The 13,394-nt window shown below is 39.0% G+C and overlaps 1 protein-coding gene and 1 long non-coding RNA gene across 2 annotated transcripts in view; both read right to left on the reverse strand.

Moving 5' to 3' along the window:
- c1ql4b (complement component 1, q subcomponent-like 4b) overlaps positions 1–4,970 on the reverse strand; it is a 19,589-nt gene extending 14,619 nt beyond the window's left edge. The window contains exons 1-2 of the mRNA XM_060867328.1: positions 4,950–4,970; positions 2,993–3,680 (exon numbers count right to left, since the gene is read on the reverse strand). Coding sequence (XP_060723311.1) covers positions 2,993–3,541 — 549 coding nt within the window. The 5' untranslated portion in view covers positions 3,542–3,680; positions 4,950–4,970. The remainder of the gene's footprint in view (positions 1–2,992; positions 3,681–4,949) is intronic.
- A 2,058-nt stretch (positions 4,971–7,028) lies between these two features.
- LOC132844145 (uncharacterized) lies at positions 7,029–10,081 on the reverse strand. The gene is made up of 3 exons (XR_009648337.1): positions 10,031–10,081; positions 9,810–9,870; positions 7,029–7,476 (listed from the first exon to the last, which is right to left on the reverse strand). It is a non-coding gene; the product is annotated as an uncharacterized LOC132844145 (long non-coding RNA).
- Positions 10,082–13,394: the final 3,313 nt, after the last annotated feature.

Genomic DNA, 13,394 nt, shown 5'->3' on the forward strand with positions numbered 1-13,394 from the left:
TTTTTTTCAGGAAACTTGCAGTACAATACGTAACGTGACATTTTGTTACAGTATTATGAATCTCCATGTCACCATTTTGGGCGTGTTGACAAATGAGATTCTTCAGTCTGCAACATTGGTCTTGTGTAGTGTTTGGTGACTTTACATTATATTTGTACTTTATTGATGGTAGCCTACTCTAATCATAGGGAAGTAGAAGTGCTAAAAGTGTTTTAGGTTTATCACAGCAGAGTGTAACTCGTGCAAACAGAGTATAGTAATGTGAAACGTGTGTATTTCATATGGTAACAAAGTGTGGTTTTTAAACAGAAGTGTATAGTTTTTCCAAGAGTGTTTAATTATGCAAAGGATCTGTAATGTTTTGCTAATTGTGTGTGTGGTTGTGCTAATTGTGTGTAGTGTTTTGAAAACATGGGCCCCGTTTTGAAAATCGTGCTTAAGCAATCCAAAAAAACTGTAACACCACAACATCTGAGCACGCTGGAGCCTCCAGAAACATGTGGCTTCTAGTCATTTTGGGTTCCTTGTGTTCTACTAGTCCCAGTGCACAATGAAAGTGTGTATGTGTGTGAATCTCATCTCAAACACATAAATAATTAAGCAGAAATGGAAAGCAGCAGTGTGACAGTGAGACAGTAAGTTAAAGTGTCTCTTCCCTCCATCTTCCTGCTCTTTAATAGAGCTGCTGGCAAATCGATAAAGTGTGCAGCTGTACAAGGTGAAAACCAACAGAGATTCTGCAGTAAAACTGTTTGTGTTGTACGAGTGTCAGGGGATCAGGCGAGTCCTGTAGGACAGATTCACCCTGAAACAATCTGAGCAAATCCAATTTTACTGGCTGATCAACAGACAATGAGAAGAAATAAATATTTAGACACTTCTGTTTTTGTTGTTTAATATATATCTTTACCTTGAAATATCAACCTCTACTGAATATGTAAATGTTAATATAAACAATAAAGTGTGTCGCAAAAAGAATTTCTCGTTGTAATTGTACCTGGGTGATAGGTGTTCTGTTGGTTGGGAAGATTTTACACATCCAATAACAATCATATCAAGGTGAAGCAGTTTCCTAAAGTTCTCCACAACAACATGATTAAACCTTCAAGGTTCAGAGTCAGATACCAAAGACCTTAATCATCTCTGTCAGTAAAACACTTCCATAGTCTGTAGGTGGAAAGTTCACCTAACCTCAGCTTTCACCTCACACCCTCAGATAAAGAAGGTTAGAGAGAAGAAAGCAGTCATTAGAAAAGAGTTGCAGGACAACCTGAAAGCAGCAGGAACATCAGTTACAACAGTGAACTGCACCACAATCATCTCCATTCTAAAGCTCACACTTACTGTAACTGCTGTAATACAGGAACAGAGCTGTGGAGCTGAAAGCCTTCTGAGACAATGTAATCTGGGCAGAAGGAACAAAAACTCTGGAAATATTTATCAAGCATGTAGGTTGAGTTGATGATCCAAAAAATACCAGCCCCACAGTGAAGCATGGTGTGATGTAGTAGGATGCATTATAGGACAATTTCATCTCATCTGCCAAGAAACTGCTGTATCTGTGAACAAGATGATGTTTCAACAAGACAGTGATCTGAAACACACATACACAATAACTCAAGAGTTTTTCTAAAGACAATGTGAAGGTGTCTCGAGGTCTAGCTGATCTCCTGACTATGTTTATGGGGTTAATTCTGGAAATTCATTCTGAAAATTCATGAACGAGAAAATACTTTTTTCTCAATAAATTAAAATGTATAAACTTAAATCTCTTTTTATTATTCTTAATAGTTACTTTTTTGTTCATACTTTAATTACATATTAAACAACAAAAAAGTGTGTGTTAATACTCAAACACTTGTTTGAGGAGGGGCTAATGGAGGGGGGAATAAGGGGAAAGGGGGAGTAAAGGGGAGGGGGAAGGAAGGGGGAAGAGATGGGGTTGTATTTGTATACGTGTGGTTTTTATAATAATTCTTTGAGTTGATTTGCTTTTGATTAAAATCAATTACGCCAGTTATAATGTTTCAATTATAGAGTATTGAATTAAACTGAGTATATTTAATATTCATTAATGATTGATTAAAAAGTTTTTTTAAGTCAACACATCAGCAGGTGGTTTCGCAGATTGTTGTGCAGAAATATATTAACAGTTAAATTAAACTGAGTGATGATTTTGTCATCCAAGTTAATAGATCAACAATTAACCACTGTACATAGATCAGCCAGTCAGAACCTGAGGGACATTGACAAGGACCAGATTGTGTTAGAAACCACCAATAGTGCTCCAGGGAAGAACAACTGGAGAACGAGAGACACCACCATGGAACTCAAGACACAGTGAAGTCTAAATGGTCTGGTCTAATGCCACAGAAGAGCCACTGGATCATAAACTGCTGAAAAATCGAATGCTGTCCTTTTATTTTTTAACTTCATCTTAATAAAGTGTATTGTGTGCATTTTAAATATCGCAGAAGTCATGCTGCAGAAGTCATGCTGCAGAAGTCATGCTATTAGACTTCAAAAAAATAGTGTAGAGAGTTTAGCAGAGGTTGGCCTGCTTTTATTTAATAGTCGACATGGCAACCAAGTCAAACTGAACAAATAAAAAATCACCATGAAAAAGTGGACCGAAGCATGAATGAGACGTGAATGAGATGTCAGCTGGAGTTTTGGTTTATTTTGCAAAGCAGAGAAGGAAAATGAAGTAGTGTATTTTTTTAGTTTTGTCTGGGTTGTGTTTGTGCTGCTGCTTTCACACTGTGTAAGGGTTAGGGTTAGGGTTAGGGTTATGAGTTTATACGTTATATCTATATCTTGTGTATAGTTTATAAAGCAAACAGAAACCAAGTGTATGGAATAAAAACCATTGCTCTGTGTAGTGACGTCAGCAATGAAATTTTGTTTTGATATTTTGAGCAATCACAGATGGAGAGGACTCACACACACACACACACACACACACACACACACACACACACACAGATGGTACCTGTCCATTCTTCTTGAGGTCGGCCCACATGCTGGTCCCATCTCCTCCCCTCATGAGGACGTGGTAAGTGAAGAAGTAGATCCCTGGTAAAGGACAGGTGAACTTTCCTGTTGTGGGCTCGTAATAGTTTCCCACGTTGGTCACCACGTCGTCAAATTTCAGGACCTCGCTGCCCTCGTGCTGTTTGCGCAGACCGGCGTAAAATGCTATTTTTGGGCTGTAGAATGACGGGACATATCCTCCAGGACCTGGACCCGGTGGACCCGGAGGACCCGGTTTACCTGGATCTCCAGGTGGCCCTCGTGGTCCAGGTGGTCCTGGTAGGCCCGGAATCCCACGGAAACTGGATTTCCCTCCGGCCCGGCGTGTGGGGATGTCATGGGGAGGCGGGGAAACGGGCGTGAGTTCATTTCTGGGCGTGAGAGAGTTGCATACCATCTTACAGCTACCCAGCATCTCATAATGTGTCCCTCCGACTCCACCTCCGACTCCACCCAGCTTAGTGCTGTGAACTAATAGTGGGATGGCAACCAGTAACACCAGCACCATTGCCACGCCCACTGCTGCGCCAATAACACGCTTCCTGTGGCTGAGACGAGACGCCACAATAGAGAGGAAGTCCTCCTCTCCTTTACAGGACACGGGGCCGGCCAGAATGAAGTGTGAGAGGACGAGAGGACTAGAGACACTAGAGGAGGAAAAAACAGCATGAATTTGGAGATCTGTATTAAAGAACTGCGTCAGTATTTCTGCAACATTCACCATCATAACCCAAGGAATAAAATAAACTCAGAAAATTCCTTTCCTTTGTATAAAGATGGACCTTTCTCAAAAAAATGCTTTTTTTTTTTTGTGAAACAGAGGTCTGTTGATGTAAATGTTCATTCCATTATTATTATTATTATTATTATTATTATTATTTATCTCTAAAATCACTACATGTCTACACAATTTTTAATAAAGCCCTTTCTGTTCATCTGTCCACTTTCCTTTTATATATTTTTTCCACAAAATAAATTTTGTGATTTTTTCTAAAGTCTCACATCAGGAGATTTTTTTGTTGTTGTTGTGAAGAATCAAGACACAGAAAAAGGAATATAAAAGTAAAATCTGAAAGCCTTTCACTGCTGCACTTTCCCATGTCACTGGTGTTGACGAATTAAAGTGAAGCACCTTAGATCCTTTAGTGGGGTTTTAAAAGCTTTAAAAACTATAAAGAACTTTGTCCAAATTACCAGCTGAAAAACAGGTAAGAGTTCAGATCCTTTATTCTGAGCTATAATTGTGTTCATTCTCCTTAAAATAAACAAACTTAAACAATTAAAAATGAACAAAAATAATCTGAAAACATTTAGGAAAAGAGTTTATGTATTTTGTCTAAATGTTGATTAGGATGTCTAAATTACAGCATTACAACATATTTCATTATCAGTTATATATTTATTGCGTGCTGTAACAGTTGATTGGTTGTATTTGATGAGGATTGTTAAAGAACAAAGCTGAAGTTTTCTGTGACATCAGGGTTTGATGTGTAAATGTAATCTGATGACTTAAAATAACTAATGGGACATAATTGGACCTTGATGAGAGCATCGTGTTACTCAGTTAAAGTCCATGTGTTAGTCCATTAAAACTGCACACACACACACACACACACACACACACACACACACACACACACACACCTTTCGTAAAAGACAAATAAAGATACAAGGTGCAGTTTAGTGCCTTTGTTCTGAGAGTGGTTTGTTTTATGGTAATTAATCATCCGACAGTTTACTTCTTTCTATAATAAGATTTATTTGCATATTGATTACAGATTCATTAATAATAATAATTTATTGATCAGATTGTTGTCCCTGCTGTATATAAACAGCTGTATTCCCGCACAGTATTCTCTCATTCCACAGTCACTATGTTCAGAACTCTGATGTAAAAAGCTAAACTCGGTTCTTACCTGAAACAGTGTGAATAAAATAAAGTGCAGTTCCGTTAAACCGGAGCTCGAGCTCAATTCACACCGAAGGATGTTCTCGTCGTCTCGTGCGTGCCATGGAACAATCTTCTGATTGTGGTTAATTATTTTGGTTTATTCAGGAATCCCTCCATCTCTAGACTTTTCTGTTCCTTATTTAACTAAAAGTATTTTTCCGCGCGCTGCTGCTGCTCAGTGTGAATATCTTCTGTTACTGTTCATATTCTGCTGAACACACACACGCACACACACACACTTACACACACAAACACACACGCACACACACAAACACACACACACTTACACACACACACACACACAAACACACACACAAACGCACACACACACAAACGCACACACACAAACACACACACACACAAACGCACACACACACCACACACACACCGAGACTAAAACAGTTCACGGTGATGTTTCAGTATAAAAAACGCGCAGAAGCAACAGTTTTGTCACTTGTGCGATTCGTGTGTATGCGATTGCCGGGTGGTCTTGCGCGCCCCCGCCTCTCCGGCTCGCGCGGTCCATTCAGCTCTACAGCACACTGATTTCTGCAGGAAGCTTCTGCATCAAACACCTCTCTCTTCTGTCTGTCTGTCTGTCAACAAACACCAGTCAGTGCTCATGAATATTGACCAGATTACACACAGACATCATCATCATCATCATCATCATCAGTCAAGAAGCTTTTATTGTCATTTACACCATATATATGTGACACAGTACATACACAGTGACATGAGACAACGTTCCTCCAGGACCAGGGAGCTACACAGAACATCACAGACATAAGGACTGAAGTAAGTTAGTCCTAGACACATAAAGTGTATCTGTACAACCTGGTGTACACAGTGTGAGACACAAGACAAGAAGACAGTGTGAGACACAAGACAAGAAGACAGTGTAGAGCAAAAGACAGTGCAGGACAAAAGACAGTGCAGGATAAAAGACAGTGTAGATCAAAAGACAGTGCAGGACAAAAGACAGTGCAGGATAAAAGACAGTGTAGGACAAAAGACAGTGTAGGACAAAAGACAGTGCAGGACAAGAAGACAGTGCAGGATAAAAGACAGTGTAGGACAAAAGACAGTGCAGGACAAGAAGACAGTGCAGGACAAAAGACAGTGCAGGACAAGAAGACAGTGCAGGACAAAAGACAATGCAAGACAAGAAGACAGTGCAGGACAAAAGACAGTGCAGGATAAAAGACAGTGCAGGATAAAAGACCGTGCAGGACAAAAGACAGTGCAGGATAAAAGACAGTGCAGGATAAAAGACAGTGTAGGACAAAAGACAGTGCAGGACAAAAGACAGTGCAGGATAAAAGACAGTGCAGACAAAAGACATTACACAAAATCAGCACTGCCCAGTGTACACACTGTATGTTCTATAGTACATGTGCAGAAATCCTGTAATGAACACATTAGTATTATAGCAGCAGTTATATGAGGTGTTATAATGAGTGTAAAACAACAATCAACTGAAATGTGAAAGACAGAATGTGTAAAGAGCAGAAACTGTGTAAAAACATAATGTAAACAGTTTTATATGGTGGGATATCATCATCATCATCATCATCATCATCTGAGATGAATTATACATAACAGAAAACAAATGAAACAGAGACAGAGACCAGCTCGTGTTTCAGCAAAAAAAAAAAAAAAAAAAAAAAAAAAAATATATATATATATATATATATATATATATATATATATATATATATATATATATATTAATGCAGCTAATTAATGCTAATCTACATTAATTTTTTGTATACCACATATGTGGTATCCATTTGTTCACAAAAGGAAAGAGCTCCTGACCTGTAAAATGCCTTTACACCCGTTCTGCTCTTATACTGCTTCACCTGTTATCTCTCTTCAGATGTTACAGCTCTTCAACACTAAACCTGTTCTCCTGTTACCTGTTTACAGGCTTCTCCACAAAAGTACAGCATCACAGGTAGCATATGTCGGATTTTAAATCCACATATATTATAAATGTGAACAGAAATACGATCACTCTGTTGGTTTATTTGTACAACACATAGTTCCTAATAGTAAAATTATACATCAGTCATTCTGAATTTGTTGATTATAGTTAATTCTCCTGGACTACAGTATGATGTATAATGAATAGATGATGCAGAGCAGCAGGAGTGATGTGTGGATGAGTGAGAGAGTAATGTAAAAGTATAAAACTCTATCGATTATAACCTGAATGTCACAGCATTTTAAGGTATTTTAGTGTATTTATTTTAATACCTGTAGTGTTTGTATGAATTCAGATGGATATATAAATGATGCATGAGTTAATTAAACACCAGGGATTTTAGTCTGCATCACACCGCTTTCTCCAAAACCAGAAATCCACCAGGCTTTTCTCTCTCCACTGTGGTGGTGGTTTCTTTCTCCATCTTAACCCCGTCTTGCTTCACTGCATCTCCCCGAGGAGCTCAAGTCTGCGCTGAGTGTACATGCTCCTACACATACTCCTATACACACACACACACACACACACACACACACAAAATACTGTTAACAACATTTCGGTGTTTAACCCAGAATCACCTTTGCTCTAACAAGCAAACCGCACTGAAGATTTCAGTCATTACTTACTGATTCATTAACGCGAAGTCTAATCTAATGTCATCAAAATTAACTTTATTTTAAATTTACTAAACCCTAAAAGTAAAAAGGTAAATTGACAGAAAATAGCTTTGGACGTATGGGAGATCTCTGAGGGTTCAGAGAATATTAGCTGTCACCAGGACTGCTCTCTTCTGGACAGAGATCTCAGATGTTTTTTCCTGGAATCTGTTCTCAGCCCCTAATGCTCCTATTAACACTTTGGCTGCCACCTTCTACATGTGTTCCAGTTGTTCTTTCAGCCCCTGTACATCTAGATCTTCTCATGCTTCTTCTTCCTTATGTACTGTAACTGTCAGCTGGAACTGTAACATCTATCACATCTGCCATTTTCTGCTCTTTGTAAGCACCACTATATCTGGTTGGTTAGCCAGCAGCTGCTTGTCAGTCTGGAAATTTAATTCCCAGAGAATCTTAGCTCTTCTGTTCTAAACCACTTTCTGTAGTGTGTCCTACTGGGACTTGGGGAGTTCTAACCAGGTACTCGGCACAGATGTTTCTATGCACAGCCACTTGGTTATACCTCTCAGTCTATAAGGTCTCAGCTCTCAGATCTTATACTCTGTGACTAAATGATAGATGATAGATCCTTGTTCCTATACATTTGGTGCTTAGGGCCTGTTATTGTACTGCAATGATCAGATCTTCTGTGCTGTCTGTCAGACCAGCCTTTTCTAGCCACTGGTAAGTTTAATATTCCAACAGGATGACAGGTAGGGCATTCATATTGATTGCTTGAAAGTTATTCCTGTCATTGAGCCGGCTTCACACCACCTGACTTAGACATTCAAATTTAAATTTTATTTGTCACCTACACAGGGAAATAAAATGCAGATTGTTGTACAATGATGTGGGAAGCTGTACATTGTAAAATAAACAGAGAAATAGAGGGAAAATCTAGCATATGAATACAGAGACTTACAGTGATATGACTATAGTGTTATTATGAAGTTATAAGTGTGTGTGTGTGTGTGTGTGTGTGTGTGTGTGTGTGTGTGTGTGTGTGTGTGTGTGCAGATTTAGGAGCAGAAACACATCCCTGACCACAACAGAGGGAAGGCTCCATTGTTGGGATGGTTGAGGTCCTTCAATATCTTCCTGCCCTGCTGGGTGCTGTTGAATTCCAGGTTGTGATGCTTCCTGTCATGATGCTCTAAGTGGTGCAGGTGTAGAAGAATTTTTAGCAGCTGAGGGCAGTTTAAAGCCCTTTAAGCATCTGAGATAGTAGAGATGCTGCCAGGCCTTCTTCACTATGCTGTTGATCTGACAGAACCATGACAGAGTGTGTGTGATTTGAACACCAAGGTACAGGAAACTGTTCACTCTATTCAATGGGGTTCTGTTGATAGTAAGTGGTTGGTGATTGCTGATTGCTCAGGAGGAGATTGTTCTCCTGGTACCATATCTCCATGTTTTTAATCTTCTCTAGGTATGCAGACTCTTTGTAGTTGGAGATCAGGTCCATCACAGCAATGTCATCAGCACAAGTGTACAACATTGGTGGAGTTGGAAGTGGCTACACATTTATATGTTTACAGTTAGTATGTAGCGTGGTCGGATCGGTCACTCTCTCTCACACAAAGACCACAGCACCACTCAATAGAACTCAGCTCTTTTTTACTGCAAGAAAAGAAATACAAGTGGGGACACGGGGCATCAGCTTCTCCTTCACCGGTACACTCACAGTCGTATATATTGAAGGGAGAAGCGAGAAGGACATGCGTCATCAGCCTCATACGGAAGTCGAACTGACATTATACAATAACAGAAATAAATTATAAATGTAAATAAAGTATACAACTTATATGAATCTGTCACTCTTATGCAGCATATCAATATCTATATTATATTAACATAGACACTGATACAAGTATTTATACGTCACAAAATGAAAAATAATTATAACACTAATATTAATAATAATAAATGTATAACCCATATTTCCACAGATCACACACCAAGGTGAAATAAAACAGGGTACATACACACATTATATATATATACGTATACATACATATACATACACATACTGTATATTCGATACCGTTCCATGTGCAGGCTGCACCGCGTGCTTCACATACAACAAATTTAATCCAATACTTCTAACACACTCTATACACCCATTATCCGTGAGCTAAATATCTTTCCTTTATGAACCAGAACTCTTTAAGTAACGTACCTGCAAGAAAAGAAATACAAGTGGGGACACGGGGCATCAGCTTCTCCTTCACCGGTACACTCTAGTACACACAATGCTAAATAGTTAGCATCATGATACATCTCGTTTAAATAATGAAAACCACACATTAACCGAAACATTCTTAACATAAACACCATCAACTGTTATACTATTAATCACATTCTCAGCATCAAAAATGTGTTTCAGAAAATAAATATTACCACAGTCGTATATATTGAAGGGAGAAGCGAGAAGGACATGCGTCATCAGCCTCATACGGAAGTCGAACTGAGGCGACCGCATGGCGCACATAAGGAAACCCCCCACCAAGGTGTCCCACAAATAACATCCCCTCCCAAACAAATTCCCAAGAAAAGTTCCGTTACTTTAAAACTATATCCTATGAACAATAATTAAAAACAACATTTTGTGGAGTTCACTTAAGCTATTCCTTTATAAAAAAAGTAAAAAAAAGAAAATACAGGAAATAAACACAGGTCAGGTTAAATTAACGAGTCCTTTTTTTTATATTTAATACCAGTTACAAGTACAACAACGGTTCAGAACACAAACATGGAGTCTCCAGTGCTAAGGGTGAGAGAGGATGAGACCCGTCCGTACTGTTTGTCATCTGTTCATCAGGAAGTTGGTGATCCAAAGACAGAGAGATGGACTGAGGCCCAGGACCTCCAACTTGGTGGAAATTAGGTAGAGGATTATGTTGTTAAATGTTGTCGTAAAACAGCATTTTGACATAATTCCTCTTTCGGTGGTCCAGGTGGCTCAAGGCTTTATGATCGATGTATGCGATGATAGCAGGTAGAATTTAGAGTGGCTAGGATGTCATGTATATTGTAGTGGTCCAGGGTGTCAGATCAGGAAGAGGTGACAAAGTTGTAATAACTCACCCAAGACAGGCATTGGGTACAAACAATATCCAAGTTCTAACAGCAGTTTTATTCACTGCTCTGCACACATTGTAGGATGCAGCCTTGTATTTGACCATGATCCTGATGGTGAGCCCCATGTTGTTGTTCTAATGATGGTTTTGTGAATTGTATTATCTATGTATGTCTATTCACTTGGCATTGGAGTTCCTCTTCTTCCCATATAGTGAGAGAGAGAGAGAGAGAGAGAGAGAGAGAGAGATGGCAGCACTATGTGAAGGTGAGCTAGCAGAGGCAGTGTGATGCTACGTCTGAGCAATGTTTTGCTGGGAAAACCAAGTTCACCCCTTTATGGACAGGAGGGTGACAAGAGGAGATGAGGAATACAAGATTGTGAGGATGGATGACACAGAGCTGTATGAGATCTCACACACAAACACACACAGAATAAGAGAAAGTTGTGTGTTGGCTTTGAATGTGCGTTTGTGTGCTTCTCTGTTTCTCCTGCACTTCATTAGTGATGATGGATGTATTGTATCTTATTGGTTCCTTTTCTGTCTCCACCTTCCACTCAACAATCACTCATTCATCATCCTGTGTGATTCTATCAACCTGTGTATATGAGTGTGTGTGTGTGTGTGTGTGTGAGTGTGTGTTCTGCAAGTCCCTCATATTGTCCACCTGATAGACCAATTTTAGATTTTTTGTGTAACCCTATAATGTGTGTCTCTGAAACACGTCAAAGACAACGCTCACCACTGCAGAAGTAATGTACGACTATCTGTGAATATTTTAGCTATTATTTTTATTTCTTACTATTTATATATTATTTCTGACTACAGTGATTAAGAAAAACACTTCTTGTAGGTCTCCACAAGATTTCTACAGGTCTGCTGCAGAATATTTCCCCACTTCCTTCACGAAAGCCTTCAGTTGTTGTAGACCAGAGGATGGATGGCCATGGTCCGGGGCACTTGCTGGTGTCTCTGAATAAAGAGCGGTGTCCTTCTGGGGCGATGTCCATGGAGTCCACCTCAGTGCAGAGTTCGCTGAACAGTGGATCTTGATACCGTCTCCTCTTTCTATCGACTCTAGAGGTTCAACACATATGTGGATTTGTGCATAGCAACAAATATATATTGAATACAATGGAAGTTTCACCAAAGAAGTTTTTATACATGAAAAAATGTAAAAAGTATTGATTTGTCCAACGAGTATGAATAATTTTGAGCAGAACTGTATAATATACTGTAATATAAAAATTCAGAACCTTTAATGGCTCTTCTGTGTATGAAACTGTTCTGTGAAGAGCCACACAAAAGACACACACAGCATTTTGTTTTTCTTCTTTGACTTCTTCTTCTAAAACATAAACTTTGAAATACAGATTGAATCTCAGTAATGTACACGTTTAAACAGAGGATTTAATGGATAAAATATTTAACTGTTTCAACTTGTCTGTTACCTAAAGGCATCACAGCACAAAGATCACGGATAAATGGTAAAGTGAGCATAAATTTAATCTCTCTCTCTCTCTCTCTCTCTCTCTCTCTCTCTTTCCAATTAAGATGAAGTAATGTGTATCTGCACACAGGACATCCCACGTCCACATTCACTACATGGATAATTATCACTTTTACAAATTTAAATATCAGGGTGTTTTAGTGAGTGATATTTCTGTGATGTAGATTAATGATCCTGATCGTTCGTCTCCGCTGCCCCTGAGAACACACAGACAGCCATCCTTCTGCTATGTCGCTTAGTGACAGAAGAGACAAGGACGTGGCAGTCTTTCCTCAGCATTGCACTCGATTGTCTTCTCGTGAGCTTTTGGCCATGAACGGTAAATGGTACAGCTGGGATTTGAACTTGAAGCTGTACAACAGAGCTGCGCTTTTAATAGCTTAGTTCAGCAATATTACAGAGGTATTACACACACCCACTCCTCCAGTTAGAGTTTTACTCTCCTGTCCTAAGAATCACAAACCCACAACAATTTCATTCACAATAATAATTAGATCATTATATTACATGTAGCTTTAGTTATGGACTTACAGTTTGTCTTGATTTTAAGAGATGGCTGAGAGGTTTTTCACACAATTTCCCCAGACAGTGAGAGATAGTGATACCATGTTTTCACTCAGTATAAGTAAAAGGTTTTCTAGCACTCCTTCATACTGAAATGAATAACTTTACTGAGTCTTAATTCATCTTGGATATCACTGAACATATTATTTATTAGTTTAAACAGTGTTCCCTCCACAGACCATAGCTGAGTGTCAGTGATGTGTGAACAGTTTTAACTAATGTTAAATGGACTTCTTATTCGAGTCGGAGCAGCTGCTGCACCACACTCAGGAGGCAGTATGTTCTTGATGGTACATCAGTAGGATGGAGGTGATCATGGCTCAAGTGAACTATTTTGAGATATGAAAAGCTGGAAGCTGGAAATGTGGATCCTGAACTCCTAATGTAAAGGTCAGTAATCTTGGATGGGTTCATGTTGTTAACTCACAGCTGAAGCTGATGAACAGCATCCTAATGTAGAACTGTTATCCAGGTGGGTAGTTATTATTGGTATCTGAGTACACTATAATACTATAATATACATTATTATAATAATATACAGTAAGGAAAATGGGCGAAACTGATCATCTGTAATCATGCTGGAGGAAATAGAATCAGAATAAAATGATTG

Source organism: Tachysurus vachellii, chromosome 4 (assembly GCF_030014155.1).
Source record: "Tachysurus vachellii isolate PV-2020 chromosome 4, HZAU_Pvac_v1, whole genome shotgun sequence".
Lineage (NCBI taxonomy): Eukaryota > Metazoa > Chordata > Actinopteri > Siluriformes > Bagridae > Tachysurus > Tachysurus vachellii.